At 39.1% G+C, this 26,982-nt stretch overlaps 1 protein-coding gene across 4 annotated transcripts in view; it reads right to left on the bottom strand.

The window, feature by feature from the left end:
• SPIRE1 (spire type actin nucleation factor 1) overlaps positions 1-26,769 on the bottom strand; it is a 128,842-nt gene extending 102,073 nt beyond the window's left edge. For all 4 annotated transcript variants that reach the window (XM_053977337.1, XM_053977345.1, XM_053977363.1 and 1 more), the window contains exons 1-2: positions 26,135-26,769; positions 14,216-14,250 (exon numbers count right to left, since the gene is read on the bottom strand). In XM_053977337.1, coding sequence (XP_053833312.1) covers positions 14,216-14,250; positions 26,135-26,441 — 342 coding nt within the window. In that variant the 5' untranslated portion in view covers positions 26,442-26,769. The remainder of the gene's footprint in view (positions 1-14,215; positions 14,251-26,134) is intronic.
• Positions 26,770-26,982: the final 213 nt, after the last annotated feature.

Genomic DNA, 26,982 nt, shown 5'->3' with positions numbered 1-26,982 from the left:
CATCCAGGTAGGAAGAAAAAAAAAGGATGTATACAACAAAGGGAAAAAGATCCAGGATATACAAAGAGCTCTGAGTTTATGTAGAAACTGTCCAGGCTCATATGTTTGGAAAACATTTCATCACTGGCTTCACTGCAGGTAAACAGTGATATAATCTAAATCAGAAAATGAAATCTATCCAGCTGCCTAATAACAATGACAGCCTAACCATCTTTTTAAGATCATTTAATAACATCTGAAAATGGCTACATTATGGTAACATGTGTTGGGTATTTTAAACATTACAATCCATAAGACTCATTAAGGAACAACAAACTTTATGTAAGTAACATTAGGTTCAGTGAACTGAAGTTTCTTCTAAAACTGGTGATCAGTCACAAGGTTCTATGACTCCTGAAATCATCATTTCACTTAAAGGGGAATTGTTTCGTCCCACTCCAGATATTTACATATTCAAAATGAGCACATATCTGCTTACCATACCTACTTAACAAAAAGCTACCAAGCCTCACTTCATTTTCTCCTTGTGCAACCCACAGTAACTCCTGATGTTGTTTTCCATGCTTGCAAAGGAAGCAATATCATACTGCTCCTCACAGGACACACCGATGCGTCTGCTCTGCTTTCTTTTGTGTGCTATTTCACCATAACAAAAACAAATATAAATAAATACATACAAAGACACCTATGTGGTTTTGCTTGTTATGCATGATAAAATATGATCTTTGTATCCAGAAAATAATAATAGTAATGCAAAGTTTAAATAAGATCACTCATTGTCTCTAGCTTCAACAGTACTCCAAGATGGAGCTCTTGCCTTTGTCTCTTATGTTGTGCTGCCACATTAATGCTCTGCTCTAAGCACTAACCTCCATGCCCTCAGTATTTCTCAACCTGCAATTCAAAACAAGTGGTGGTAGATTAAAGACAAGACAGAAAAATGTACTCATACCCATGAATTACATTTTCAAGTAAATACAGCTACCACTAAGAAGTTATTTTTCTATGTTTGGGTGGGTGGCTGTCTGCATATGTGTTCTCCACAAGGAGGGTGGTGAAAGAGGAGCAGATTTCCTGAAGAGGTTGTGGGATGTCCAACCCTGAAATGCAGCTAGGCAAGGTCCATATCAACCACATTTAACTTGAAGTTGGTATTGTCTTCAGCATGCTGGTCATCTACCCCAGATGACCAGAGGTCACTTCAAATGTCCCTTCTAAATATATTATTCTGTGATTCCATAACATTGTAACTTTGGCTGATTTCAAGCCCTGACTCACAAACAATACACAGGCATTAAAATGCAGAGGTCTTCATGGATGCAAGGACCCAGAGCCCTACACAGCCCCTGGCAAACACCACTGCTGCCAGAGTTGTCAGCAATGCCACAGTTAATGAAGCTGCAGAGCTCCTGGTGCCCAGGCTGAAGAAGTCAGTGCTGGAAACCTTCCCAACATCAACTCTAATGCAGCTAAAGCTCACAAAATAAACGGCAATCAGCAATGCCAACGTGACCACAGCTAATAGAATTTGTCTTGGCACAACACATTAGCCATGTGAAAAAGATTTGAGTAAGGATGGGCAACCCCCACTGTTACTCACTCCACAATGGAAACAAAAAATCTGAGAGATAATATGAAGGGTTCAGACCCATGAACATTAAAAGACAATTATTCACATTCAGAGCAAGTTGTAAAACTCATTAATTTTATGTATCCACAAGAAAAACACAAATTGTCTGTATAGGAACAGTTGTCATAGGATCTTCAATGTCTTCTCATAAATAATATTGTGATTTACAGGAAAACCAACTTAATTGAAAGAAACGCTAGTGAATATTGCCAAAGGTACAAATTCAGTAAGATTCAGTTGCATCGTTCAGTCTCATGATACAAGAATCAGATTGTTTAGCATCTTATGACCTAGGAGTATTCTCTGCAGGCTGGAAAAGGACAATGCCTGTTTTTCTTGACCCTAGAAATTCTGCAAGACATTCTTAAGTCAGCCACTGTAATGGGAGAAGCTGTGGAAATCAGAGACTTTTTGCAGTAGTTACATCTCTAAAATGGACTGTGGCAGCATGAGTTATTCCTCCACATCAGTGTCAAGAGGACACAGTGCCCACAGTCCAGGACACAGCCCGCCAGTCCTGGAGGTCAGAGGCCAAGAACAAGTGACAGGCCCAAGGTGGTAAGGGAGATACAGCGCCCCTAAGAGTCGGCTGTACATTCACAATCCTGACTCTCTGCAGCTGTAGGTGCTGTCAGAAGGTGCAGTGGCAGCACTTGTGAGGCTCAGGGCAACCAGAATTTAGCAGGATTTGTGGCTGAGGACAACTATTTGCTGTAGCTATTAATATTTTTGCTCAGAGTTTTTCAGCTCAGGATACCTCATAAGATCTGCAGATGAAATCCTGCACTACGATGCTCAGCACTCCTGCCATTTGCAGTCCCTGGGGCCATGGCAGAACTGGGTTAAGACAGAGACAACAATGGAATTAGCCTGGAACACAAACAGGGCCAACATGGTTTAAATAGCCACCCATCACCTTTACAAGGAAGGATTCTGCAGATGTGGGCTTTACTTCCTCTGTTTGTGGGATTTGAATCCACTGACAACTCTACATTTAGTTACTAGAACTCTCTGGAGCAGCACAGATATTCCATGTGTGGGTGGATGACAAGAAGAATGCTTTGAGGAGTCTGTTCTCTGGAGGCAGATTGCAGCAATTTAAAGAAAATTTTAAAAAAGCAAAACACAAAGGGGCAGACTGGAATCGTCATTCATAGAGGAGCTAAAGCGATCTGGCACTAAGAGGTGACAAGCAAAGTAATTAGAAAATAATTATTTTAAGGGAGAAAGGGATGTAAAAGAGTAGAAGTGAGTCATGATAATTTCAACAGAATGAATCATAAAAAAGCAATATATAGTTCCTGTTTTACTGGGTGACTGAGAGGGACGGGCATGCTCCTAACAAGACATTAGCAAGATCTTAACTAAATCTTTGCTCCTGCAGCCATTAAACAGGGGAAAAGCACAGCAACCTACTTTTCTATCTTCTATTCAGAAAGCTTTTTGAAAACTTGCTTTCACAGTCACTTTATAAAACCTGTAATAGGCCATGTCAAACAAAAACCCCAGTGTCACACAGATTCAATCAGTGGTAAACAACCACACAACAAAAATACAAATGCAATTGTCTGTTAATCCAGGTTCAAATTTCCATGCCAGGAAATGCAAGGCACTGTATATGTGTATCTGCTGCAGTGTCCACTGTCTGCTAAAATCCATTTATCTAGATATTCACACAGACATAAGATTAAAGAAACAAGATCTCCATACATATACAATCCATTTTTTCCAAAAACAAAAGGTCAAGCCACTGACAGGAAAGTGCATGGACTCTTATTAGTCTGACACTTTGTGTTTCCATATGACATTTTAAATGCTAGAACAATACAAAAATGCTATTATATACTATATATTCACAGTGAGGTTCAGGCTAGATTTAATGATCATATCTTTGTTCATTATATAAGTGCAAGAAAAAAATGATACCAGTCATCTGAAGCAGATTTTGTGAAATGAAATTCTGTTTTTAGGACCCAGAGCTTGCTCACTTCTAACAGAATATTTTGTTCAAGTTCTTTGTCCTACTACTTACTGTTATAGTAATACCACACAGCACAGCCAAATATTATTGAATCCACATTTAAATGACAATAGGCCTAATTTGTTTCACTACCTTTCCAAATGCTGCAGTAAAGAAGTTTCCTTATTTTGTAATAGTTCTTCATGCTTTTATCCTTTATTACTGGAATAATCTCCCTTTATTCACACTTAAATACCACTCCTAATTCAAATTCCCCACATTTGCTTTTTTCCTTCTATGAAACTGTTCATGTTTATCTTTTCCAAACATTCTATATCTCTTTTGAAATGCTTTTTCTGACTGAAATGTATACCAGAAATTTAGACGTAAGCATGTCTTCTGTGTAGGAACAAAGCTCAGTTTATCTATTTCCAGAAAGGCGACAATAGAAAGTAAAGTCTGATTTTGTACTAGGATGGCAACATCTACGTGTATAAACCTGAAAGATAAGAAATTTATTTTTAAAGAGAATGGGCTACTACTTCTATAGAATTTTAAAGTATTTAAGAAGTTGATACAAGAAATAAAGAATAGCCTAGCCTGAAAGTAAATTCCTAGTTATCTTGACGAAATGTCTCTCCAGGGAATTAGTAATTTCTTGGCAGTTTAAGTAATGAGCTTGTTATTTTGGGTAGTTTTTTAAATCTGAAGGAAAATCTTGGGGTTTGTGATTAAGGCTTAAACAATCTAGATTCTATGCTGGCTCCACCATGTAGTCCAAATGTCATACCAGGCAATCCACCTGATGTCTTCAAACTTAAATTTTCTTTCTCTAAAATGAGAATGTTTATTTTCTCCCAGCAAAATATTCATCTAGTCTGCTATAGTGTCCATATAATTAAGTCACTGGAGCAACTCATAGAACCAAAAGTTCATCATGCACTTGTTTACTCCTGGTCTGAGTTTTAAACTGTGAAGTCTGCTACTACATCTGCGTATATAACAAGCACAACAAGATGTAGAAATCATCTGAAGGATCTGAGAGCTGTAGGCAGGCAGCACTCCAGGAAGTTAGGAGCGCAGGAATAAGAGATCTTAACTTTTAAACAAACATTTTCCTTCTGTAAGCGAATGAAGTACTTTAAATTGAAAAATAATTCTGCTATAATGTCTCTAAATAAGTGGCAAAACTCTCCCCATCACAATGGGATGTTTTTCTTCCTTTGTCTCATATAACAACTCTTACCTATGTTTTTCAGATTAACTTTTTATTTCTCATTCAGCAATAAGTCCAAAACATGAAAAACAAATAGTATCCCAACACATTTTTCCCAGTGCCAATGGTTTAAATGTTACAGGTATAACCATGCAGCTGACTCTCCATAAACACGCAGTGTTACTGTTCAAATGCCCTTTATGCTGTGCAATGGAAGCACCAGACTCTGCATAAAGAAAGCCAGGTTCATGTTCAGCACTGGCTCTCTATCAGATCAAAATGACAGCTCACAAAATTTTGAAACTGGCAGAATTTTGAAGAAAAATTCACTATAACAAAAAATTTGTGTATTAAATAAAACCAGAAGCCCTTGAATACATTCAGTTGGTCAATGAAAGCTAAAACTATTATGATGAAGTAATGTTGGATGTTATTATTCTGGCCAACAAAGTTCACTAAGGACGTTATTTCTGTTATTGTACAGACAGATAAAAAAAAGAAAGAAGAAAAGGGGAAATAACTATTTTTCTATATGCCTTACCAGCTGTAGATTTAAAGCAAACTCCAACATCAAGCAACACAAAATTATAAAGAACAGCTCTTTGGAAAATTACAAGGCAAAAAGGTGGCCAAGGACCAGAGACCACAATTACTTGACTGTTTTCATGCAGTTTCAACTATATTTATTTTCTCCATGCCCAGTGACATGAAACATTTCAGGAAGACTTAGGAATTGCATGGAGCTTTCACTCTGAGAATACAGGTGAAATACTCAAATATTCAAGGACAGGCAACATGCTCAGAAAAACAAGGTCATTTAAGATGCTACAAAGTATATTCAAAAGACAGTGTTCATTCACAGTCACCAAATAGTGAAGGAGTTTGAGATATGTAGTTGAAGGATACATGCATGTTTTTCTCATCTATGTTCCCTGAACCATTTGTAAGAGCTTCCCTTCAAAGCAAACAACGCATGGCACATCTTCCTAACAAACAGACCAGATGGAGCAACTTGTTTACTATGCAGTGAGTGTTTGCTTCAGATCTACAACAGCAGAAAGAAGATAGCCTGAACGTGTAGGTCACAGGTGAAGCAAAAAGCAACATATGGCAATCCCAAAGCCACAATGCAGCCAGAGAGTCTTTCAAAAAACTTTGAAGAAATAATTCCTATCATTGCTAAGAAAGGAGTAGGTGGCAGGCATTTTGCATTAGCCAAGACAACCCAATACAAAAACCACAAAGCCTGAATTACCATCTTGGCAACAGAGAAGAGAGGGGTGCTTTTAGCAGACAGCAATTAAGGATTTGGCAAGCATCTGGAGGAAAGGAAAGGGTGCGAGTCGAAGATAATGCCAGTATCACAGGTCCAGATAAGAGAGGAAGATAAAGACACAATGAGCAATACGCAGCAGAAATATCATGAATTCAGATAGCAGTATATCATCCACTAGGACCAACAGAAGAAACAAGCAGAAGAGCAGAGATCTGTGAAAGCACACATTTGGAGCAGAAAGTCATCTCAGCAACACTGACAATCATCAAATATGGTGCAGAGGTAGTAACACACACCTCCAAAAGCAGATGATTAACTTTTTGGTTAAGGAGAAACAGAAATAAAGGAAGTTAATGAATGAATTATAAAAGATTTTGGAAGAAAGCAGGAGAGGGACACTTGGAAGTAAAGATACAATACAGGTGAGAAACAGTGACATAGGATGTTTCAGGCTTAGGGACTAATAGGTGGAAGAGAAACATTTGTCAATTTAACAGAGTACCTCTACTTTCTTAAATGAAGCAGGAGTAAATCTACTAAGTGTGAACAGCTTGCCTTGTCCTAGTTAATTATTTAACCTTTACTTCTTGCTGAAGGTGAAGTACTAAAAGCATTACAGGTGCTTCATAATTGCCACTGGTTAATAGAAGAAAGGGACGTGATGAAATACACATTTAGAATTTAGTCTAATTTTATCTGTGTGTTTAATTTACCCTCTGCATTTCCTTTTGGTAAATAAAAGTATTTTGCTTCACCTGCTATAGCTCACAGCAACACTAGAGGTTAATCCAACAGTTCAGCATGGAACATCTTTCTTTCATGCTATTAAAAAGAAATCTTGGAGCTTGCTTTGTCTTCCCATGATTGACATTACAGACATGTAACTGGCAGACAAAATCAAACAGCTTAAGATGAAAATGTTCACACTGGTAGGTCATGGGGAGCACAGAAACTTACCAGTTGTAAAAAGTTCACTCAGGAACAAAAGCTGAAATGAATTGCACTGTGTCGAGTCAAACAAAAGAAAGCACAAAACTAACAAAACCCCCTTTTGCCTCAGTGAGCCCCAAGACCAACTCAGGATCCTCTCTGCCAAAGAAAGCATGCAGTGCTGCACACTCTCACGACTCGACTGCAAATCTTGCTTTGTTCAATGCCTCAACTTCTCAGGTCAAGAGATTTAGATAAAAAGCTATATGATAAATGTTCGTGTGAAGAAGAACATTTAGTCACAGAAGTTCAAAGGAAAAATATAGCTATTTGGATATGTATTAACTAAAACCTAGAAACTAATTTTAAAAACCCATGTTACTTTCAACAGATTGTTTTCTGCTGATCTCACTCCATGCAAGAATAAGCCTTATGGTATTTGAATCCTGGAAGACAGTGAAACAGTGAATTTCTGAAGCAATCACCATGACCTATCCTGTTACTGACCTACTGAAAATGCATATCTTACTAAAATTCCAATTAAGCTTTACTCTTAATAACCTTTCCCTAAGCTTTTCCCTAAGTAATCTTTAGAAATCCTGTGAGGGACACCACATTTCTCCTCCCTTCTCTTGCAATAAATGAAGCTGCTTCATGTTCACAAGCACAGGACAGCAGTTCTTCTTGCTTCCAGCAGAGAGACAAAATAACAGAAGGCAGCAAGAGAGATGGAAGACCAAATAAAGATTAATAGTACTGTCTATTTGTTCATTAAAAATTCCATGTGTTCATCTGCATTAGGTCAGCTAAAGCTGCATTTAAAAAAAAGCCTTTCATAAGGATTTGTTATTTTCCCAAGTATAAATTCCTAGGGGTCTGATACATGTGAACTATAAATTGATTAACAAGAATTTAAATGTTAAAACATTATCTACTTCATACAAGAATTGTTTAGATTAACTAGATCAATATTTCTAAGTGCATTCAAAGAAGGAATGTTAGAATGACTCTGCTAATAAGTTATCGCTTGAAAGAAGAGCACAGGTGTATAAAACATAGCAGGTGGAGCACTCTGAATTCACCTTGTTCAAAAACAACTATTTTTCTTACTTTAAATCTCTTCACATTTTGAAAACAAACTTACTGATACTGTCTTTCAATCCTTACCTTATGTTCCTAATAGCTAAATTTAAAACAACATTTGCTTTTAAATAGGGAAACCGGTGCCTGGTAACTGAACTGCTGAAGTGAAATAAAGTTTTTAGCTCCCTTGAGTTCCTGTCTTCTTCGACCACTGAACAAATTCAAAACTGATTAACAAGCAACTAGGCTACCTTAGCTATGTTAAAATTAGCCATGGCCAGTAATGCATGTTATTGTTGAAATAATGCTGCTTAGATTTTCAAGAAACTTTATGTTAGAGAGCCTCTAAACCCAGTCACACAGAAATGTAAAAATATTGGACAGCAGTTAGAAACACACAGACACAACAGGTCTGTTTGAACAACTTTCTATCTTAAGATGATTTAATAATCCAGAAAGACTGTAACATTTTACAAAAGCAAAAAAATCTAATGTTCTTCATTAACACCATGAATATCTACTTCAGTCAACAGAAGTTACTCATACTACAACATCAAAAGTAAAACATGGAAGCAAAAAAATGCAGCACAAAATTAATGCAATATTATATTAAGGTACTTAACCAGCCCACTAAAATGTTCCTTGTTCATCTGAAAAAAATTAAAATGCACTAAAGTCTCATTTTCCTTGGCTTTCCAAAAATCAAATACCAAACTGAACCTGTTCAGTACTCCAAAATTCATCACTGCAAGTAAGCACTGTATGGACTGAAGTGGTGCAGGGAAAGAAGAGCTGTAAACAACAGGAAATCTTCAGAGACTGAACTGCTTTGTTTGCTTTTCATCTGTCATTTAACCTACATTTTATGTATTTTATTCTCATCACCTGCGTATCTCCTGCACTTCTTATATTGAGGATGTTGAACTTCTGAGTGAATAGAGACATTCAGGAATAGGGGTTGAGTTGGAGTTTGTCCCCTACAGATCCAAAAGCTAATGCTATCAGGTCAAACTTATCACTGAAACTAAACTTACTGAACTCCAGGGTGTATTTTACCTCAGTTTCAGCACTGCCCTAGTCAAAGTCCTTCAAGCAAAAACAAAGAACTCCCACCATGCAACCACACTGTTATCCTCTGTTATTCATCCACAGAATGCATAGTCCTTATGTTATTGTGCTCTGACTATTAACTTTTTGGAAATTAGCAAAGAGGTAGGAAAACACAGCATCTCTAACAGAAAATTCATAAGTAGCAGAGTTCATAGAAAAATATCATATAATCTCAGAAGGCTTCAAGAGATTTAGCAGAAAAAAAAAAAGGTACGAGACACAGCATTATTATTTCATACTGATACTCTAAATTTGTATTTTATTATACACAACAACAAAGAAGGACAACACAAAAGGCTGTTAAATTGTTGGTATGCAAACATCTAAAGCTTAATTTTTTCTTCCAGTTTGAATAAGCAATCAAATTAGTCCCTTGGTCTGAACAGACAGCCAAACACATCCACCAGCACTGGCTTACTCAAATATAGCACCTGAAAGCTAATTGATATGATAGCTATCAATGAGTACATATGATTGCTGCCATAGGTATGTGAGCATGCTTCTGATTAGAATGGTATCTTCTCAAGCACAATTTAATAGAATTTATATAGAAAACATTCTGCAAAAACTAAAGAGATGTAAAAATTATCTTATTCTTCCAAAACTCTGAGCCCTCTTTCAGATTCATATAATCTATAGTTGCAGACTTTTCCATCTCATCCCATGAAAAAAAAAAAAAAAAGGGAAAAAAAAAAAAAAAAAAAAGGAATTCTGTAGTTACCAAAAGCCAAAAAAAAAAAAAAAAAACCCACAGGAAAAAAAACCCAAAACCAAGAAAACCCCAAAAACATCAAATAAACATCAACACCACTTAATTTTATGCTCTATGCTCTGTTATTTGTTTTTTTTGCAGGCAAAATGTTCCCTGGAAGGGCCCAAGTTACTGTAAGACCTAGTTTTCCACCAGCCATTATCTGAAATTGTCAGAAGACCAAAGGTTGAAACTGCCTGTGGATCCTTCCCCAGTTGATTGAAAGGTTTATCAGTGGTATCACTGGAATGGAGATTTCATCATAAATCCCGTGTGACTTCAGGGCGTGTGATTAATAAAGGCACATCATATACTGCAAAATTACAAAGCCTTTACAAGGAACAGCCAAATTCTCTTTGAGAACTCTGGACAGATGGCAGGATTTGACTATCACTAAATCAGCTTAGTCAAATACATTATTAGTTCTCCAGCCTAATATTTGCTGTGTATTCCCAATGAAACTGCTGAATGAAAAACGCAATGTGTCAAGCTTATAGCAAGTAAACATCAGAAACACATTTTTCTCCAAGATCAATCTCCTCCTGATGTGCTAGAAACTTATACCAATTACAAAATAACAAAACTCCTCTTGAAAAAGCAGCTCATTACAAAACACTAAAGATCAAAACCGAAACTCTACTTCTTTGTGCGTTTGCTATTTAATTGTCTGTTAAGCTGCTTCTTTGCCACTGTGGAGTATTTCAGGAAAATCTGGAGGTCAGACTGACTGCCAGAGAACCCCCACATGAGTGAACAAGCATAATAGACTTTCAGGTATCTAAAATAACAGGTCCCTCAAAGGCTAGAGTGCAGCTTCTCTGCGAGATAATTCCATCAGCAAGGGATGAGTGCTTCACTTATCAGAACTGCCACGTAATGCTCAAGCACAAATTAATGCGTGCAAGAAAAGATGCATGATTCTACTTTGGTTTCTAGAAGGCAATTCAGAGCTCTTGTTAACTTTCCTCTTAAAAGCACAGGGAATCAAAAGCCTTCATAGAATTACCAGATTTGTAACCAAGCATTCACAGAGAAATTTATTTTTTTCAGTACATAATGAAAACTTTTTTTGATGGAAGTCAAATGCATTTGTATTTTATTAAAAGAAATAATTCTCAAACATTTTTGCCTGTATTCTGTGCAGTGACATTTCTTCTCCCTTGTCACCATAAGGTTAATGCTCAGGAAGGAGAACAAAGTGACTATTACTGTGCACGACAAGGATTGTTTGCTGCAGCAATTACTCTTCAATCAGAATGTTACTTTTGTTTACACTCAACAAGGATAAAAATATGAACCCTAGATATTACCTATGCTAAACACACATTTTACATTGCTTGAATTATGAGCAGGCAACACACTTTAATACAGGTGTGGCATGGCTTTTAATGCAAAATTATGACACCTCTTTTGAAATCCTAACATTCTGTGCTATTAAATACCTGCTCTCATTTTCATCTGCATGAGAGAGGTGGTTAATTTTATTTGCATCAATACACTGAACTAACAGGTATATTCTCATTTGTATGACAGTGAACGCTGTATTCTTATAGGCTGCATATTTATTCCCCTGAATTATTATCTAAAATACAGTCAATGCTTCAAGTTTCCAATGAAAAGGTTTAAAAAAAATAGCTCCATAGACAAGTACTGTGATTTTCAATGTATGTTAAGATTTTTAATAATGATACTGAGAGCTCATGAATAGAATTTGCATAGACAGCGCATAGTCTCCCCAAAACACTTCTGCGATTGATTCTTTCTGTGATTTGACTTGGACTGAATGGTGTTGAGTAATTTATTCACCATTGTTTAGGACAGGCTATTTAATTCCCTTTTGACTCTTACACAGCGTGAGAGGTTGTGTGTGTCTCTGTGTTAGCGCACATCCTGGTTAACTGCGTTAATCACACACAACAGGCCTGTGCTCACTTAGGTGGGTCTTTTCAAATAGATGGCAATTAAACCCTCCTACATATGAATCACTTTGCATTCACAGAATACTTTCTATGTGAGCACTAAATATTTACAAATGAGGCTGGCATATTTTATATAAATTCACCACTTCAGCTGAGGTGACTAAGGAGCGCTATCATTATGTACATAACAGAGTTATAGGCAGGTGCAGATTAAATAAGGTCACCTTATTCCTTACTCCCATCTTCCTATTATAGCTATGGCACCTGGACTCTGAACTTAACACACCACTCATATTGCTGGCTTGAAATAAAAGGTGTCCCAATTCTGGATACTTTACATATTTTGTAAAAAAAAAAGTTATGATTATTATTCATTAAGATTTTAAGACGTTTCCCACATATCCTAGTATGTTAATTTAGGCCACACTCTCTTCCACAGGAATCAAAAAAAGGGAGATGAGACGTCTCTGCTGAATTCCTAGTTCTGAAAAACACAAACATCATCAACTTCAAGTCTAACACTGCAACCCCAAAGGAATTTTGAAGGAGGAAAACAGTTACTGACTCCTTCACAGCCTCCTTCAAAATGACAAATATAAAGAAAAGAGTCAATATGATAATGGTCACAGTGCTGCTTATTAGAGACATTCTAAAGTGAAACCTCTGTCTCATGGGAAGCTCCAATCTGCTTTTCAACTATCAACAAATACACTTTTAGAAGATCAAAATTAGAAAATTCTTTTCCCATGGAAGATGAAATATAGCATATTGAACTGACTCTTACTAGACATTTTCATTTGAAGCAACAATACTTCTACCTTCCCAAAATGAAGTACTTTATGCTTTGTTAAAAACATTTTAACAGTGCTTTATTATCTGTATTTTTAGTGTTAGGGCTTTTGACTACTTTCCTTTTAAAAAACACAATACAAAATTGCAAACATATTTACTATGCAAAGCATATGACACACTAGTTTATAATTTGTAAATAAGGCACTACATTTGTGAACTGAGATTTTGCAAATCCTGAAACAAATGCAGGATGCATTTGTTTAAACCAAACCACACAAAGCAATAAAACATGCCTACTTCCAACTTCTGTACTTCCATCTGTTATGAATTACTCCTTACACTGTATCCTGCAGAAAGAATATTTCTGGTTTACTATTATTAATAAAACTTGAAAAAAAAAAACTGGATAGCCTTAGCATTTTACAATCTGTAGTTGAATTAGCTGGTCTTTCATTTTGTCTTTATAGCCAGCCATCATCCTGCAGTTTATCTATGAATAAACCACTTGGTAACAGTACTTTGTCACCTTCACATATATTATTGATGAGAAAGCTGACAAGCTGCCAATTAAGATGCTCCACTGCTTGTGCCATCTCCAGGCTCAGCCTGAGGTACGGATGGAACAGTTGCAGTGAAAACTCAGTTTTACATTTCAAAGAAAGTTCAAAGGCAGTGAGAAAAGACTGCCCTGTAAAGGACACAGAAATTGTATTTATTGCTGGAAAAGTTTATTTGAGTAGACTGTATTATTTATTCTGTATGATAATAAAAATTAGACTGTGAGTCCACATCTTGTTCAACTAGATGTTCTACTTAGTTTTGCATTCAGTCCTGGATTAAATCTATGAATCTGACATATAAAACAATTACAACACTAATCACAGTTTAGTAACAAATATACAGATTTAAGTAATGGTCAAGATATAAATCAAGCAGATTTAAGTGGATTTGTGTTTCTATTGTTACCCCAGCAAGACAGACAACAATATTTCTTGGACCCCAAAACATTGCCAAGGGATAAATTAAAGGTCATAACAAAAGTGTCTGAAATCAGGATGCTTTTAAATGAACAAGCAATCCTGAGATCACTTGTATTCTCTGCTTCCACCCAAATTCTCAGGTTGTGAAAAATCACCAAGTCATTCCATAAACACTAAGTATTTATTCCATGACCTATTAGTCCTTTCTAAAATAAGTATAACAGAATAATTTATTCAACAGAAATTACCTACATTAAATATTCTTTAAACTACACATATGTTTTTAAGAGATTAATAGCAAATGAGATTACACTGGCTGCATCACAAATCTTTATTCTTGGTTTTGAAAAACCACACAGCCTTTTTTTCCTGTATTTTTGAACATGAGACCAAATATCCCATGTTAAGACACACATATCAGCTGCCAGTGAAAGTCATAAATACAATAAACACCACAACTTTGCAATGATAACTCCACACTGTAACTATACTACATCTACACTATAAGTTAATGAGAAAGAGCTAAGCTAAATCACCACTAAGAGAGAACACAAAATACTTCTCTTACCTCCATTTCTGTGCAGTGTAAACGGCCTGATTTATCTGTAAGAGAAAAAAAAAAAAGTTTTCAGATAAAGAGATGATGGAAGAACAAAACTAAAAAGTTGAATCACTTCTCTTTTTTTGAGTAATTGTAAAATATTCCTTGTCTTACCTGAATCACACATTTCAATAATGTTTTTATTATATATGCATCCCGGTATTAACAACAAGAAGGCCCTACCCTTTTTATTTGGATCCTTTACAATACTGGCTTTTAAAAAGCTGTGTCTTTAATGCCTGGCTTCATTATTTAAATCATATGATTGATGCTTAGCCATGGAGGGAACATGAAGACATGCTGGCTTAAATTAAGCAGTAGCAAATAGTTATTTCAAGAGAATAAGCAGCATTAATTCATAAACTAGGGAAAAGCCACTGTTTCATCTAATACTTCTGGGATTTCAAAGAGTTCAACAGAAATATGAAGTTCAAGTAAATTAAAGTTAAAACATTACTATACTATTTTTGTAAGTCCCACTTGTCAATTTTTGCATTTCCTCTGAGTTCAGAAACATCACTTTGGAATTTGCATAATAAAGAAAAATTAAGTTTCTGAACTGTTTCATTAAATTGAAATCTCAGTTTTCTGAAACACAAAACAGTTTTATACCAAAGTGGCTTGACAGCTTAGCAGAAAGAAGACTGAAATTTCACAGCGCATTAGAAAAGCATCATGTCACTAAAAGCAGCAAGTTTATCATTTTGTATTAATAATCCTAATCAAAGTAGGGTCAAGGAATCCTGACAGGATGATTTCCTGCTGGAAAAAAATTATTCAAGGAATTTGATTGTTCCACAGAAATCTATCCATTTGAAAGGGGATCTACTCAAAACTTTAATTTCAAAACACATGGATATAAAATTTTACATTTTTTGTCTTAGTTTTTCAGCTTCACTGCATTCACACTGCTGGTTTAGAATTTGCAGCTTTGGACCCAATAGCATAGAGCCTACAAAATGCATGGCATAATTCTGAGATCTCATGTACTCAAAAACTAGAACAGGATGCATTTGCATGACTGTGCATGCGTATTCTAAGAGCACATGTTCAGGTGACGATTAGGAAGGATTTACTGCAGTAGTTTGGAAAAGCCTGTGATTTGTACCCATAACTGGAAGGACTATTTTATCAGACTGGCTGACAAGGCCAAGGAAGCTCAACCAACTGGCTAGCACAATGCTTGCACAGAGGAGTGACCCCACTGACTTCATATGACAAATGTGAACGGCATGCAAAACACTCAGCTCTGGGAAGAGTCACCTGCACAGAAAAACCTAATTTTTCATACTGATCTGGTCACCTTCCCTTTGAAACTAAAGGTTAAACACGTCCTGAATTAATAGGGAACACCCACCTAACAGAGTGAAAGTTGTTTACTTTCCTTTTGAACTGTTGCCAAAGCAAGCTAATGCTTAGCACCGGTGTCTGACTTCATAACCAAGAGCAAAGAGTGACTTTAAAAGGCTTTTGCATTGCATATTATCTTTTCGAAAGGACTGGTACCTCCACATAATAAATTTTTTTGTGTTTAAAATGGTAACATTCCCGTGATTGTTACAAATTATAAACAGGGGAAATTTGCTGAGAATGTTTTTTAACTGCTAGGATTATTAGCAGATTTATTAATATTAGGGGCTACTTTTGTGAAGTCATTTGACAGGTGACCTAAACAATGTATCTTTATGATACAAGGTTAATTCAGAGAAATGTAGTCAAGACAGGGGAAGAAAAAAAGCACATGCTGTCTTTAAAAAGACATTACTTTTTTAAAAAAAATTACTACTTCATTAAAAAGTACTAATTTTAAACCTATAGCAATGCAGTGCATACACTAGGCCACCGATGTTTGCAATCACCGATAGTTTAAAATATTCAGACTTGCACCTCCTACTGTCTAAGGGAACAGGAGCCAAGCTGTCCATTAGATCCTCTGAGTAGCACCAAGCACTCATTGCTGCACCTCACAGCAGAGCTGAGATCCTATGAACACCCTTTTAGCAGAAGTCCCAAACAACTCCTGAAGCACAGGAAAAAAATAAATCAGCCCGGACCAAAACAAGAAAGATAAATTTTTAATTTCTGAAAGTAACAACAAGAAGCTTATCTTGCAGCTCCTTTGATAAATTTCCATGAAAGCTGTTCCTCAAGGAAAAGCACTCAAACTCTGGAGTGATTTTTTTTTTTTTCCATTTAAACTCAACTATCTATTCCTATTTACACCAGTATTTTAAACCCCAATAGTATTGTCATGAGTGTACGTGCTGGGGCAGGAAGGGGGAATAACAAGTCTTTCATGCAAAATATCCTAGCTGGTGCAAGTGACTGACAACATTTTAATATACACTGCATTATGGGAATTATTAACCATTCCATATGCCTCTGTACCCTGAGACCAGCTACACACTTAGCAGATTTCCCAAAGCTGTTCACAGTCACTTGTGGACTCTCTCCATTGGGAATTTACTACATTTCTGAAGAGGTCATTAACAATACTGTTGATGCACTCACATGCATCTATCAAGACTGAAATGAATTTGCTTTTATATGCCCCCTGCAAGCCAATTTATTTATACTGGCTTTATCTATAGTGGCTGGGAGTAGAAATTTTTTCTCTCTTCAGCTGACATGACTGAAAAAGCAGTAACTCATAAATGTAGCCTAAGGGTCACACTCCCTTCATTAGCACTGGAGAAAAAAAATCCCCATAAGTCATAGAACAGTCTCTGTCTGCAAGCAGGATGAAGTGCTTTTCTGGTAAACAGGTGAAGCCTTAAGAAACTATTTCAGCTGCTGATTCTTAACATAAATGCAGACTTTTCCAGACTTCAGAACCATTCAACTACATATTCATCTGTGCAGCATTTTTACCACTCTTACTGCCAAAAAATATTCAACAGTAATTTTCCATTACAGTTTTCAAATAAAAGCTAATGCATTCATTACTTGTAAACAGCACAACTTTAACAGTCAACTGCAGTTTATAAACAAACTACAGTTTGGAAAATTAGATCATTTTTCATTCTCAGTTTGTTAAAATGCAAAAACTGAAGAGTTTTTGAAAGAAGGAAGGTGACTTACATTGGAAGTTTCCTGTATTTCTAAAAAGCCTTCAGAGAGACACATTTGACACAAAAAAAAAAAAAAAATTAAATAAACTGCAAATCTTCACATTCATTTTTTATTCTTCATAATTTCTATTTGAAAAGTATTCTTCTGTCAAATCCTGAGCAAGAGGAGTCATGACAAACTTTCCTCAAGCACTAGGGAAGACTATCTCATCCCTTCAGGCAGGAGCTCCCTGTACTCCTACCAGTGGTAAGAAGCACACATTTAAGACTGAGTTTTAAAAGCAACACAGATAACTCAGTATGTTAGAATGGACTGACCCAGGGTATCTGTAGGACAGCATGTGGGATGTGCCAACCCATCTGCACTCCTCTATCCAAAGAAAAATCAAGCTACTGAGTTGACTTTAGTGATGTGACACCACAATCACATTTTTGGCTATAATCAGCTGGTCTAAGAGCCCTGCAGCTCAGAGCATCTCCTTAGCCTTCCTCTAGTGTCTCAGACTCCTCTGCCCACATCCACAGGCAGTTCCTTCAAGACAGCTTCTTCAAGAATTGAAATGATAAGCACTGATTTTTCTGGCAACATTGTGGCTGATGCACATATTGGCAACAAACTCATTTTGTATTAAAGATTACTATTATAATTAAATGTCACAGCCCACTTCTGCAGCTTTGGAATGAAATCAAGCTGCAGTTGCTAAAACAACAGAACTTAAGTTGCCCTCAGGAATGACAGACACTGCCTGTATGTATTGGAGGACAGTGGAAGAAGAGGATGAAGAACATAAGGGCTAGCCTAGGGAAAGGGAGCAAGGAAGAACATGAGTGTTACTAATTCAAGTTCCTTGAGTTGAACAGCCTTTACTCACTCCCCCTAAATTAACAATAAACTGAATTTGTATTTGCTTTCTAGCTTTTACATCTTTAAGAGGCACCGTAGCTACAATAGTGAGCTTTTCTTTGCCCTTAAGAGAATGAAGATTCCTCAAGTAAGAAAATAAAAAGAAGTTCAGACTCATGTTTAAACATCCAGAAAATGGAGTTTTAGTAACTTTGGAATTACCAAAAACTGGAGACTTGGTAACAAATCTGAAACTGGTCAGATTAGTTACCAAAAATGACAAGTTCATCAATACAAGATGAGCACCAATAAAAGGAATGGGAATGAAAGAAGAAAGCAAAGGCAAACGTGCCACAGAAGGAAAAAAGATAAATATGCAAAGAATGGGATTTGTAATTAAATGAAGGGAGAGGAAAACATTGATGTAGGAGAAGTGAGCCAGGTTGAGGACAGATATTGAAAGCTTGTAAGATAAAAAGAAACATGAAGAAAAAGTGAAAAATATAAAGACAAATATAGGCAAAGGATATCTTAGGAGTAAGATGTATCAGGATGCAGGGAAGAAGGTCAAAAAGAGCGAGAATATGAGGAAGTGGAAGGCAGCAGACTGGATTAGGAGAGGCAGAGACCCCCTCAGAGCAGGAAGCACAGAGACCCAAGTTCTTAAGAAAAATACTTAGGCTTTGAGGATCAACAAATCCTTCCTTTAAACTGTATTCAGAAGATAATAAGAAATGGGATGATGTTTTAGAGCTTGTGGCTTTTTGGATATGACTCATGATTTCTGTATCAGACTACAGCTGATGACATGCCTCATTTTTCTGCTTAGGAAAAGAAAGAGAAAACTAAACATTTTAAGAGAATACAAGAAAAATTATTAGAGATGTTTCTAGACCAATGGCAATCAGGACTTTCCTTACCTGTGCCAAACATTTTTCATGCCTTCTTTTTTCTCCATTCAACACTTCATGGAAGTTACTCCTAATTTTGAACAGTCATAAGCACTTTTTGTCTATTGCACAAAGTAAAGGTAATGACTAAGAGGCCTTCTGTATTAATACCCTGCTATATTTTGTAATAAAAATATTTTAAATTGCAAATTAACGAATCCATGCTACCTTAGTGCTACCTCCTAAGACATAATTACATGGTCGTTGTCTTGTCTCATTTCTATTCTGCATAAGGCTGTGATCAACATACGAAGTTCTCCTTGGTTCTCTCATATCAATTTTTGTTACTCTAAGATAAATACTGTGGCAGTTCTGCATCTCCAAGTAGTGCTGAACTCCATTCATAGCTGTCAACCTCTTCTTGTAGATGCTTAAATAAATACAGATATTGCACTCATCCTCCTCTGGCCTGTACAGGTATCAACTCTTCCCAAAAAAAAAGTGCGAATTCACAGAGTTCACAGGTCTTGATTTTTATTTTTTAAAATTTCTGTTACTCTGATCATATTCTAATTTTTCCCAGAGTTACCCAATTGCCTGTTCATTCAATACATATGTGTGCTCCTGGCAGAACTGTGACTCCATTCAAGTCATCAGCAGTTTCTCCCATCATTTTTGATGGATCCAGAGTTTCAAGCAGGTTACAGCTTTTCTAAACTGATAACTCAACACTACTGGATCTGTTAAAAACTGTCACAAGCTGTTAATAAACTCTCTCAAGTAAATGAAAAAGGAGTTCTCTTAATTCTTCTCTACCTCAGCTACATCTTTGCACTATACAAAGCGACTCATCTCCTTTTGTTCCTCTTAAAGTGCACAGTAATAAAATACAGTAATGCAATCATAGTTGCGTGTGTCATGCAAGCTGTTTTAAAGTTTTATCAGGAATAAAACAATATTGTCCCCTTATTGGATCTGATGCTGTAATGTGATAAACTAATTCAGAAACAAAGAGCAAACACTCCTCAGTTTCCTTTTAACAGATATTATGAAAAAGGTTCTCCACTTTCATGAAGGTATGCTCATTGCCAACTTGGATGCAGGATGTTCCATACCATTAATCCTCTTGTTACCTGCAACATTCCTACTGCACACTTGGCAAACACACTCGGGCTTGGGTAAGACTCATCCACAGCTGCTGCCAGGCGGGTCATTTGCAGTGCCTGTAACTCTGATCCTGTCCTGCTCTGAATCATCCTCTTCAAAGCTCTCTCTCCCCTTCTCTCTTCCCCTCTGTCACATCATACATTTTCAAAGGTCTGCTTGTGCTCCCCCAGTCCCACCCCTCATCTCTCACTGGGCACTGTGGGGTAAACTATCACCTCCAGCCAGCCCTGAAGCTGGACTCCATTATCTGTTACCTATTCTGCACCCCCCTCCCCCCAAAGAAGCATCTTTGTTCTTTCTCCAGCAATGCCCCAAAGGGACATGATATTAACTCTCCGCAACAACATGGCAGATGTCTCATTTTTCACTCTTCTCTTCAACTGCCGTTAGCAATGACAACTAAAATTCCATTTTCCTTTCTAAAGTAACATTTTTTACTGCATTTGACAAGAAAACCTCTGTTAAATCTTATCTTTTACTTTAAGTCATTATTAATGCCAGGAGGCCACACTTCCTCCAAGTTCTTCTTTCTGAGTTCAAATTTCAATGTTTTCCTTAGGAATAAATGCAGTTTTCAAACAACACCAAGTCAGAGTTCATTCGTTCACTGCATACTTACCATCTTCAATATTTCTCCATACAAATATTGGCAACTAAGGTCACTTATCCCTGTTGGCAATTTCCTTCCATTTCTTTTGTGCAGGCATTTGAAATATGCACTTTTTCTTTTAAACCAAATACATTATTTTGTTATGCTGAGATCTTTTCTTTGCTTATTTTGTCCTCCCCTACTAGAACTGCCTACAATAGGATGCCCAGCATCTGCTGATATTCACAGAGAGCCCACTTAACCCCCAGTGCACGGGATGCATCCATATAAGCCATGACTGGAAGCCTTCCAGTTCATGCTTATGTACTGGGAACCACACTGATAACAGAAAGCCCGCATAAATAAGGCCAAAGATTTCTCTCTTCCACAGATCAGTAGAGCAAGAAGAGGTAAAAGCAGCAACCCACTGAGGCTCCTCCCTGCTGTCTAGTACTATTTTCTTCCTACTTGATATTCAATATTAAAATACCTATATAGGCATCTATCTTAAAACTCTTGCACAAGAAAGTGAGGCTCAATACATCAGGCCTTACTATTCTTAAATGCAGATGTTTCTGAATACCCTTGAATTAGATTTGAATTCCAAACAAAATTAAGTCTTCATCCTAAAGATACTATTTATTTTAGCACTATTCATAGCAACATCTCTTTCAAAACTTCAACATCAAGAAGGGCTACTCCCACCCATCATCTTTAAAAAGGGTCAACAAAATGAGAAGAAAAATGATAGACATTCATTTTCCACTAAAAATCATGCATATTTTTTTTCAGTAATCCACCAGGGACTGACAGATAAGAACGTCTTCATGCACACAAGTTGAATTTACATTTATTCATCCTGTTTCTCCATTCCTGCCTTCCAAAACCTAGACACACAAGGATGTAAGAGGGACATGGAAGTCATTAAAACTGCCAAGACAACATAAACTATTCTTCTCCAGCGTGTCTCACCCTGAGCCCTCCAAGTCCCATGAAAGCCACCATGCAGTCAACTTTTCTGTGATCTTTTTGATTCAAAGCCAGAATACTCCATGCATTATGCCCTCCTGCTGAACACCTGGCAGATTTCCAAGAGAAAAATCTGCATAATACTCGCTTCTAGTAAGACCAGCAGTAATTTCCCTGTGTGCTTTCTCTCTTAGGGCTGGAGGATGAGGCAAAAGGGCCACTGACACTACCCACAGTTCAGGGTCTCAGGAGGGAGATGAAGGCCAAGGAGCATCACATTCATACCAGCACTGAATAGCCAACAGCTGGAAGTGAGCCTGACTCAGTGTTCAAAATATCCTCCTTTGCCACTTTCCGAGATCCTTATGGCTGTTCCTCCTCAGGAGCTCAGTGCAATGCCCAAAGTCGGTGGCCACCTCTGCTAAGCCAGGGATCTGGCACTTACAAAACATGCAGGGAAAACTCTTATTTTACCAAACCAACTCAGCCCCAAAACTGTTCAGTTTCCCACCTCTGAGAAGGAGGTGACACAGCCTCTGTGCTGAAAAGCAAGAGCTCCTTATCCAGCTTGCAGCAATGACACAACCCCAATGAAACAGCCTCCTCCACACCCTACAGTATCCTGGTGCCCCTAGATCCTGGGCATGATGTTGACTGCCAGCTCTTGTGTGGGTTTTCTGCTCCTCTATCTATCATTTCATTATTGCTTCAAGTTTATAAAAACATGTAAAAAATGCAGTTCTGCAAGAAGAGAGCTTGGAGGAGTCAAACCGCATGTTTACCCCAAACGTTTTAGCTCATTCAGAAGTTATTTTTTATTGCATCTGGCACTTTACTGGATGCACTGTTAGCTCTTTTCATATAAATTGCAAGTAACAAAGACTGCTAAAGCACCCATTACTTCAAATAAATTCTACACTGTATCTCCAATTTCACCATGGGTATTTTGAAGCAACCCACACTTCTGTGGTATTTAGATGTCACTAAGACAACCACAGTGAGCTTTATGTTTATTTTGCATGTTCATGCAAAATCTTCTTTCTTTCTTACTTTGGTTCTGGAAAAATAAAAAGGTTCACACCGCTCTGTAAAAATATGCCTTCATGTGCATCTCTACAGCAAACTCTGTGACACAACTGCGTTTGCTCCTGACGTTTCTCGAGCCCCACTGACAGGCGTGACTGATCACATCGTTCGCCACAATCCTGGACAAAGCCCGAATGTTCACTACCCAAAGACACCATTCTTCAGGGATTCCTTTATTTGCCCACACAGGATTCTGTTGTCTACTAAAATAGAAACTAACAGCCAATATTTGTTCCTGTGAATTATCCAAACCTATGCACCAACCTACACCTATACATTTTTTATGTATTGCTAGAACAAAGCAGCTTTACAACTCAGAGCATTAACCCACAGAACCCCTACTGCTCTAACAAACCTCCTGACACAGGCATTTAAATCTAAATTGTCTGAAATAAAAGGCAGGAATCCTCCCTGATCCTCCTCTTGTCAGGGATTCAGGTGCTATCAATGGTGACATGAAAATGAACAACTGGGCAGCATTTTCACCCTTCATCTTTTTACTTCTTTTTAATCAAAACCTTTTATTTTTTTAAGATAACGAAATATTAATAGATCACACAGATAAAACTGGAAAGATCTGAAAATCAGTTTCTGGTTTTATTTAAGGATGGGATTCAACTCCAAGGGCATTTTTCTGCCCCACTATCAGCGAAACTCATCTCTTTCCTATCTCAAGGACATATTTTTCTTCAATTTCTATGCATTGTTACTTGGAATTTCAAGTATTGAGCATGAACTGGTAAACTGTTTCACAAGAAACTGCTTTGGAAAAATACCATCAGTTTCTGTATAATCAGTACTTCTTCTAAAAGAACTTTAATTTGTATCTTGAAAGTAAAATTACTGTGACCATACATCTTCAGGGCCTGTTACATTGTACTGCTCCCCAGGCCACAGAGCCGGGGCACTGGTTCTTCCTAAGCTTTCACTGCTGCGAAGAGAATACAGGAGCCTACAAACACACACCTATTCCAGAGGCTCAAGCTCCAACTGGCTGAAGAAGCACATTAATCATCACTCAAAGAGAATGCAGTAAGCAATAAGGAAAAGAACAGGGATAGTATCAAAAGATATCAACGACAGGCAAGCCTTCTGTCAGCTCTTCAATATTCAGTATAGTGAACTCCCAACATTCAATGTATCACATATATAACAATTTCCAGTGAAAACTTGCTCCAGGTTTCACAAATCAAAGAACACACAAAATCCCTTGTGAAAGCTTGGAGGCTGAGCAGCCTCTGTTTCCAAAGTCTATTCAACGTTAGGGAGATGAGGAAGGCCAGGGGCAGGGAGATGATCCCAGGAGAAATTCTGCCTCTTTTCAAATCCAGGCACCTACCAGCCTGAAGCTGATGGAAAAGTGAGTTCACTAAGGATGCTTTAGGAATGGACAGCTGGTAGAAAAATCCCTGCCTCCCCTTTTCTATTATACGCACTGGAGGGGTTTACTCTCCCTGGGACAGCTCCTGCCTCCTGCTTTCCTGGGAAGTCTTCAAAGACTGGTTATCTTTGTTTAGGTACATATACACACTCTCTTAAGAGTCTCAAGATATAAGGACACACATGTGATGTTATACAAAATAATACATACACTAATATGGTGGAAAAAACCAAAAAATAGACAGGGCTGTAATATTTAAAAAAAAATCTCATCCATTCAAAAATTTAGATGTGGTATCAACATACACAGGTTAGCACATGTTGACTAAAACATTTTCACAGTAAAGCTTTAATGTAAAATAAACATGCTGGGTATCAGTGAGGGGCCCGAACTTTATATCCAAGTATATTCAACACCCTCCTACAGCCAGTAGTGATAGGTGCAAAGCTAAGGAAGCCAGTAATGGTAAGAGGAAATAGGGTAAGTCCACCAATAGCAAGAAAAAAAGCCACAAAAGAAATAAATACATAGTAAACTAATGTATTTCCTGCAATAGGAAAAGAGAAAAGAAAAAGTCTTGATGTCATCTCAAAAGACTGTAAGCAAAAGCAGCACACGACATGCAACACAAAACTCTTCAATGCGCTTGTGACATGCAGATGCCTTGGTCAGGAGAGCATTTTCCCGGAATTTCTGGGTGTTGGTCTGGCATTTAATTAACATTAATTAACAAAGACCTATTTTTTAAAACAATTTTAAAAGCACACCAGATCATATTTAAATGAAAGTCATTATTAGACTCATTACAATTGCAGAACTACATTATGTCCTTTCTTCCGCTAAATATATTTTGATATTTGCATGTACCACTAGCTCCAAACTGGATTACTGCATGTCTCTGCCAAAAGACTTTTCAGACAGGCACTGTATCAAAAGGCTTCATTAAATTGTAACACCAGGCATAATATTCGTGCTCTAAATGCTGAGGGCTCCATTAATCCCATTTTGTGAATTTACCACTGTCTTCTGATTCACACAACTTTAAAATGTTGAAGCCTCTGTCTTCTCGGAAAATTCTGTGATGTTGAATGTGGACTAGGCTGGTACTGGGGAATACCATCATGTATTGGCCACATCCTTCTGCTGCCCGTCTTTGATTTCTTTTCAGAAATTGAGCTTTACTTGCAACAAAAAAAATACTGCTTTCCACATTTAAAATCAGAAGCTTTGAAAGGCTGAGAAACAGACATGCGCCCTCATTTTGCTTTCCAATGCAAAATACGCTTTCCTGGGCATTTTAACGAAACAGATGGTAGGTGCTAAGCCCCTGTACACGGCTTTCTCACTCACTTAGTGTCAGCACATATCTAAATGGATATATTTCTAATAGGTGCCTTTTGATGCCAAACTGTTCCGGGAGCCCCTGCGGGATGCACGGCCCGGCCGGAGGAACCGAAAGAGCCGGGAGCCCGCAAGAGCGGCGCTCCCGGTGTGCGGATGACACGGGATTGATTACGCACCAGGAGAGACGACGCAATTATAAAACACTGGACCGCATTCGCCTGCCCGTGCCCGCACGCAGGCGATCGCATCCCAGGAGAGGGGTTCTACCTTTCCACGCACGACACCGAGATGCCGCAGGGACACACGCACGCACACACACACACATACACACGCACACATACACACACATACACGCACGCAGACCCCCCACAGCCCCCGGCAGGACCGAGGAGCCAAGCGCTCGCCCACGGCGAACCTCGGGCGGGAAGGACCGTCACGTCCCGGACAAAGGCTGATGGAGACGGGCAGCCGCCCGCGCCCGACCCCCGGCTGCTGCCGCCGGTGGCTGCGCGGGGTCGGCGCCGGCGGCGGCCCCCCGGCCTTACCTGCGGCGGGCGGGGGCGGCCGGTCGGGCTCGTCCTGCTCCAGGGTGACGGCGCCGTCCCGCCAGACGCGGAGGTGCGCGGCCGCCGCCCCCAGCCTGGCGGCGGGGGTCTCTCCGCGGCGGGCGCGGGCGCGCAGCGAGGCGCAGCACTGGTAACACACGGCCCACGCCTGCTCCTCGTTGATGGGCTGGTTGTAGAGCCGGAGGATCTCCTCCAGCGACAGCGCCTCCGGCTGCCCGCCGGACCCGCCGCCGCCGTCCTCCTCCTCCTCGGCGGCCGGGCGGGAGGCGCCGGGCTGGGGCTCCATGCCCTGCGTCCGCCGCGGTGCTCCTCGCTCAGTGACCGGCCCCGCCGCCGCGGCAGCGGCTGCTGATGCTGCTGCTTGCGCTGATGCTGCGGCCGCTGCTTGTGCTGCTGCTGCCGCCCGGTCCCGCCGTGCTCATCCTCTCCGCCCCGCTAGTACCACCAGGCCGCCGGACGGACGGCCCGGCCCGCGCGGCAGGCAGCAGGAGCCAGGAAACAGGCAGGAGTCAGGAGGAAGGCAGGCACAGGATCGGCGCCCGGTCCGCCCGCTGCCGCCGCCGCCGCCGCAGGGGGAGCGACAGCTCATAGCAACGCAATGGCGTCCTCGTCCTCGCCCGCCCCCGCCGCGCGGCGCCGCCCGCCGCCGCAGCGCCCCCTGCCGGCACGGCCGCCGTGGCGGGCGCGGGGAGGATTCGCTCGGGGCTGCCACGGCAACCGGCGCCTGCATCGCCGGCCGAGCCGCTCGGCTGCCAGCTCTGCCGGAGACACCGGCAGACGCGGCGCGCTCATCCCACAGCCCTCGGGCCGCTGTTTCTGCGCCGGGT

The sequence above is a fragment of the Vidua macroura genome, chromosome 1 (assembly GCF_024509145.1).
Source record: "Vidua macroura isolate BioBank_ID:100142 chromosome 1, ASM2450914v1, whole genome shotgun sequence".
In the NCBI taxonomy this organism is placed as follows: Eukaryota; Metazoa; Chordata; class Aves; order Passeriformes; family Viduidae; genus Vidua; species Vidua macroura.
The sequence above is the reverse complement of the archived record's forward strand: the minus strand, read 5'-3'. Positions and strand labels throughout refer to the sequence as shown.